This window comes from Chenopodium quinoa, unplaced genomic scaffold (genome assembly GCF_001683475.1).
Source record: "Chenopodium quinoa cultivar QQ74 unplaced genomic scaffold, ASM168347v1, whole genome shotgun sequence".
Taxonomy (NCBI): Eukaryota; Viridiplantae; Streptophyta; class Magnoliopsida; order Caryophyllales; family Amaranthaceae; genus Chenopodium; species Chenopodium quinoa.
Genome location: NW_018745454.1, coordinates 6,148,014 through 6,154,984, shown reverse-complemented (window position 1 = coordinate 6,154,984; position 6,971 = coordinate 6,148,014). Strand labels below are relative to the sequence as shown.

At 32.7% G+C, this 6,971-nt stretch overlaps 1 protein-coding gene across 1 annotated transcript; it reads left to right on the top strand.

The window, feature by feature from the left end:
* The first annotated feature begins 1,460 nt into the window (after positions 1-1,460).
* LOC110713999 (sucrose transport protein) lies at positions 1,461-6,381 on the top strand. Its single transcript, XM_021892455.1, has 3 exons — positions 1,461-2,854; positions 5,060-5,167; positions 5,863-6,381. The coding sequence occupies exons 1-3, from the start codon at positions 1,559-1,561 to the stop codon at positions 6,031-6,033; spliced, it is 1,575 nt and encodes a 524-aa protein (XP_021748147.1). The 5' UTR covers positions 1,461-1,558; the 3' UTR covers positions 6,034-6,381.
* Positions 6,382-6,971: the final 590 nt, after the last annotated feature.

The window sequence follows — 6,971 nt, the reverse complement described above, 5'->3', positions numbered from 1 at the left end:
ATTAAAGGATAAGATGTAATGGAATAATTAGCCGTTTAAGAAGGGTGAATTTTTTTTTATTATTAAAGAAAAAGGTATATATTACGTGGTCCTTCAATTTTGAATTTAAAGATCCCATTCTCTAGATGGATTATATATCCATCTCACTTTTAATTACAACATCCATTACATACTCCATTTTTATCAACTAAGTACTATTATATACCGTTTTATCATTTTTAATTTACAATAGGGTAAGAAAATGTACTTCAATAGTTTCGTACTCATTAATTACTACATGTACGTTAGCTTTCAAAATTAACATAACGATACTTTTATTCCATCATATGAAGTACAACAATTATATCGACAAATAATCAGATGATGTCAAATAAATACAATTATGTTATCGTATTTTTTTTTTTTGAGAGATAACGTGATTATAAATTTGACGTAGTAATTAGTGAAAGTTTTTTTTCAAAAAAAAGACTAAGAACATTAAAAAGTTAATGACTTTAATCGTCTTTTTTTACCTTTTGTGTATCCGTTTTTAACTTCTCCTAGAAGTATAAATTTCTGCCATTTTTCAAACATACAGTAAATATGACAATGGACCCCATTATAGAAAAATAAATAAATAAATAAATAATCTCCCTCAATAAAGCAAAAGTAATCTGTTTCATTGGATAAGATAATACTCCATAAATTTTTTTTTACTCCATTAAACAAAATGTTCTCTAAAGAGGCAAGAGCCAATTACCAATCGAATAACTTTTGATATATTTGGTGTACAGTAATTTATTGTATATCGGGGTCACTTTTAATCAAATTTAGGATCACTTTTAAAAAATTTGAGTAACTTTTATCAATAAAGCATAAATATTTCATAACTTTTATCTATGTTAGGGTACCTTTTAATCATATTAGGGTAACTTTTGCTCATTTTAGAAGTAACTTTATAACGAATATATAATATTTATTGTACATCCGATTTATTTAAAAGTTTCCTTGCCAATGAAAAGATTTATCCACTTTGAATTAGTACAATTTTTTGGGATAATTTTAAATTTTTTAAGACATTTGGGATAAAATAATACTTACTGGCAATATATTACAGTATTTTAGAGCACTCATATTTCAAACAAGTATGAATTCCACAAACCAAGCAGAAAAAGTTTGGTGAAACTTTCTTTTCTTCACTAACATTAATTAATCTTGTATAATTATTATCTCCATTTATAAACGTAACGACACACATTATTTCTCTTCTTGTTTGTTGAAGTTAATAAAAATAATGTGAATAAATGAGGAATCAAAAAATTAAATGGCTTTTACACGTGTCAAAGATGATGTAAAAAATAATGTTACTCCGAAGAAACTTAATTCAAAACGGATAAGCCTAGAGACCCGCCTAATGACCCCATCTTACTCCCCCCACCCTTTTCCTCTCCTATATATTTTCGGCCTCACCAAACTCTTCCTCTTCATATCTTAAACTCACCCACAAAAAAAAAAACTACAACTTTCTAACAGAAAGAAGGAAAAAAAAACATTGTTGAGAGAAAAATTTTTTAATACAATGGAAGGAAGAAATATAAAAAATGGTGATAATAACAAGATATCGGGTTCTTCTCTACAGTTAGAGAAGAACCCGATATCTCCACCACTAGAAGTCGAGGCTTCACTTAAGAAGCTCGGCTTGGTGGCATCTATAGCGGCCGGGGTCCAGTTTGGGTGGGCCCTACAGCTCTCCTTACTGACCCCGTACGTTCAACTCTTGGGCATTCCCCATACTTGGGCTGCATACATCTGGCTATGCGGCCCAATCTCTGGGATGATTGTCCAACCTTTGGTGGGGTACTATAGTGATCGGTGCACCTCCAAATTCGGCCGACGTCGCCCCTTTATAGCCGTCGGGGCGGCTTTGGTGGCCGTAGCGGTGTTCTTGATCGGATTTGCGGCCGATATTGGCCACGCGTCAGGGGACCCGAACGGGAACGTTGCGAAACCACGAGCCATTGCGGTATTCGTGGTTGGGTTCTGGATCCTTGACGTGGCTAACAACACCCTGCAAGGTCCATGCAGGGCGTTGTTAGCTGACATGGCAGCCGGGTGTCAAACCAAAACCCGGTACGCCAACGCTTTCTTTTCATTCTTCATGGCCTTAGGAAACATAGGTGGTTACTCAGCCGGCTCATACAGCCGACTGTATACCGTGTTCCCTTTCACAAAAACAGCCGCATGTGACATCTACTGCGCCAATCTAAAATCCTGTTTTTTCATCTCCATCACCCTCCTCATCATCCTCACCATACTAGCGCTCTCGGTGGTCCGAGAGCGCCAATTCTCCCTGGACGAAATCCAAGAAGAAGAAGACTTAAAAAACGCAACCGGAGGATGTGCCAGGCTCCCATTCTTCGGACAACTAATAGGCGCACTAAAAGATTTACCAAAACCAATGTTGATCCTTCTACTAGTAACATGCTTAAATTGGATTGCATGGTTCCCATTCTTGTTGTTCGACACAGATTGGATGGGCAAAGAAGTGTACGGTGGTAAAGTGGGTGAAGGAAAGGCGTACGACATGGGTGTTCACGCGGGTGCGTTGGGATTGATGATTAATTCGGTGGTTTTAGGTGTCATGTCACTTAGTATCGAAGGTTTGGCTCGCTTGGTAGGAGGTGCCAAAAGGTTATGGGGTATCGTTAATATTATTCTTGCCGTTTGTTTAGCAATGACGGTTTTGGTCACCAAGTCCGCCGAGCACTACCGTGACACACACCATGTGCCGGGTTCTACCGTTCCCCCGCTTCCGCCTCCCGGTGTTAAGGGTGGCGCGTTGGCTATTTTTGCCGTCCTTGGTATCCCTCTTGCGGTAAGTTCATTATTATTATTATTATTATTATTATTATTATTATTATTATTACCTCAAATCCAAATTACTCGCAATTTTGAAATATTTTATATCTCACAAATAATACCCTAAAGTTGCGAGTAATTTGGACCGGAGGTAGTATTATTTCATCATGCATCTTTATTATTATTATTATTATTATTGTTTGATTTTATGTTTGTTACCTTCACTAGAATTTGTTAGAGCAATTATTTATTTGATTTTTTTCTAAGTTAAAATATTTGTTTCCATATCCGTGAAGTGTTCCTTGTTTTAACTTGGCTACGTTTTAATGGTTTTTAAGTGAAATAGAAGCAATTAAGTGTATATATTATGGTTCTTTAATTATGGTACAATCAAACAAGAGAATATTAATTAGGTGAGTGATTATACTTTGAATATGGTGTATGTGATGACCAACTTGGCTTAATTTTTTTGTGATCATGTATTGAACTGCGAGTCATTTAGTCTTAGAGAATGTCTATGAATTGTTTTCAGTTTCATTAGAATAATTTTTTTTTCTACCAGTACTACGTAAAAGAATCTTACAAGTAGGAATGAAACTGTAACAACGTAATTTAAGGGTATTTTACGGATCTTCACAACGTTTATCTTTCTTCTCACTAAAAAAACGTAAAGATAAAATAAAATTTTTGTTTTTGACTTTTTCTAAAACAAGATTAAAAATAACCATAAAATTGTGTAAACCTTTATGGTAAAAATAAAATTAGGAGATTTTGTTGTGTACGGAATATAAGTTACCTTACTATCCATCTCAGATCATGTTATTTTGTACCCTATTACAAGAAGATAATTCAACTATTTACTTGACATGAGTTCACTAAAAATATGCCACTTTTTACATCATCACTTGAAACAACTTTCTCTATATTTAGTAAATTATATAAAAACTATTTTTATTTTTTCATAATTTTTTTTTATACATAATTCTTAAAAAGTTAGTGAAAAATTGTGATAAGCTGATTGGCTCCCTTCCATGCTAAGTTGTTAGCCAAAAGCTACACCGTCCACGCTCAAGAAGTAAGGGAAGATGGGCCAGTTTTTTCTTTTGGACTAAAGTGTTAGTTTGAACCAAATAAATAAAATTTGAAAAGTCTTCCTTAATTTAGTAACAAACGCCTTTTGAAATAACTACTGTTTTTGTTCTTGGCAGTTTTTGCCTATAGTCTAACTTCAACTTGTAGCTTTTCTGGCTGTTTTCGCTTCCATTTGTTCATATGACAAAAACAAACATTTCTTTGAGTATTGAATTGTCTTATACTTCAATGACAATTGAAAGTGAATCTGAATCTGAAAAAATTTCAATTTCTAGGACATAATTGTGGTAGTATTAGCTTAGATTAGTTGTCCATATCGCAATATTTTACTAATTAATCGATTTTTTAGTTTCTATTTGATGAAAAATATACCAATAATAAATGAATATGCTGACGTCAGTGTTTCTCCGTATAAGTTAAAAGAGTGAATTAGTATTTCAAACTACGTGTTTGTATATGTGTTATTCCTTCTCAATGAAAATGACGTATGTGCTTTTTATTTTTTACCTAAGAATTGCTATCTTTGTGAAATTATAGATTTAAATACGACAAATATTCCGAAGTAGGTGCACTGTATATGGTTATTATTTACCTATGAATTAAAATTGTGAATATTAATTGATAAATTAATGTGAAAAGAAGAATATGAGTTGACCATCTGAGAAGACTGGTGATGTCATCAAAGATTAAGATCAAGTGATGATTTTCCTTGGATTATTCTACTTGTTTCTTGTAATCAAAGATTAACTATAAACATAAGTCCATAAAAATTGATGAATGAGTCATGAAGTTATAATTAATTAACAACTTTTTGACCGTAGAGGTCAGGTAACTGGATATAGTGGTTGGGATGTTTGCTAAAACTCAACTGTCCACTTTTTTAATTTCTTGGCTTCAATCAAACCACATAAACAAAGTACGAATCTTATCCAATTTTAATCTATCCTATCACATATATTCCATGACTTTATGTTAAGCTCCTTCTGGTTCAAGCTGTCGAATTTTTTATTTTTTACTTTTATTTTTTTCCGCTTGTGAACATGCATTAAAAGATATACTTCGTGTATGTATATGTATATGTATATATTCGAGAAAAAATATTAATTGTTATCGTTATATGTATTTACAGATCACATTCAGTATCCCCTTCGCCTTGGCATCAATCTTTTCAGCAAATTCAGGTGCAGGACAAGGTCTCTCTCTAGGAGTTCTTAACCTTGCAATCGTTGTACCACAGGTAATATAATACTTTCATACAACATCATTTCAATTGTTTTGACACATTTGAATTAATTTATAACTACCATAACCACATATCTTAAAACGTACACGTTTTATCCACGAATTCGATCAATTATATAGTATAATCAATCTCTAAGGAGTAAGGACCCTACAATAAGAAACATATATATGGTCATGCCACATACCAACTTCCATGAAATGATGACATAGACTTATATTAAATTTGATCTTTTTGCTTTCGATATAGTTAGTTACACGGAAATTTCGGAGTAATTACACAAGAACTTATTATTGAAGCTATTAAAATGTAAGTAGGGAATGAAGAAGCACCGACCAAAAATTAAAAGCATACATATTATATGATGGTGCATGCTACCTTAGGCCAACTTTATTAGAAACAAGAGTCAAGTTGAAATCACCAACTTTTTTCATATTTGAAGCAAAAGATTAATAAAGATGTCATGTATTTGTGGTTCTACGTTAAGGCATTACTATAATCTGGTGAAAAGTGACTAAGCAAAATCAACGAGAATATTAACTTTTTCGACGATGTTGAGTCTTATTTGAGGCAAAGCGCGCTACAATTTTTAAATGAAACTGTTGGTCCAATTTTTTTAATAAATTATTGTGAGACCGTGTCATACAAGATTTATTGACTGACTTTATTTCCTGGATGTGTGGTGAAAATAGATGTTTGTGTCGGTAACAAGTGGGCCGTGGGATGCAATGTTTGGTGGGGGTAATTTGCCAGCATTCGTGGTGGGAGCCGTAGCAGCAACTGCCAGTGCAATTCTTTCCTTTACATTGCTACCTTCTCCTCCTCCTGATGCCAAGATTGGAGGGTCCATGGGTGGCCATTAATAAATTTTTTAAAAAAAATTATAGATTTGAAAAGAAAAAGGAAAAAAAGAAAAAAAGTTAACTTGTCTCTGTAATTAGAGAGAAAAGAAAAATATTGAATGAAGCTGTTAATTTTATGCATGCTTCATTCAAAATGTAATTTCTCTCTACTCTCTTTTTTTTTTTTTTTTTTTTTTGGTGTAACTTTTGTGACTTGTTTTTGAGATGATTAAGGAAGTGTTAGAGAATGGGGGATTGGCAAGAAATTGCTGGGGTATAAATATTGTCCCTCTTTGTAATTTTCAGTAACATTTGATAGTCAGAAATTGAAAAATCAAACAAAATGAGTTGCTCTCATTTTTCGATCGATCTCTTGCACTGTTTACTTTAAATTTATGTTGATTTCAGGATATTTTGGAAGGCGATTAATTACCGCGATTATTCAAATTAACAAGTGAACAAATGATGTTGTATATATAGTACGAGAGTATAATTATATTTTGCTTAACACAATCAACAAGGTAGCCAAGAAAGTGTTAGTGACTATCACCATTTATTGTTTTGTTAAAATGTGACAATCACTAATTAATTGCCCAAGACACCAATGCAAGTTTGAAAGTCAAATAATATATGCAAAGAAAGCAACTCTTACCCTAACAAGTAAAGGATCTATCTCATTTAATTTAGAATTTGAATGTTTGAAAATATGACTATACGAGTAATTAATTGCATTATTTGATGATTCTAGTTTGAGTGTTTGAACATTATTGTCTATTTTCACTTCTATTAGACTATTACTTTATCATTTTGAAGCCCTCCCATAGTTCCATTAAAGATTGTTCAGTTCTATTACGGTTTTATTATAAGATGAAATTCAGTTCTATTAAAGATCAATCAAACTCAATTACGGTTTTATTATAAGATGAAATTCAGTTCTAATAAGTTTATTTGAAAAGAAC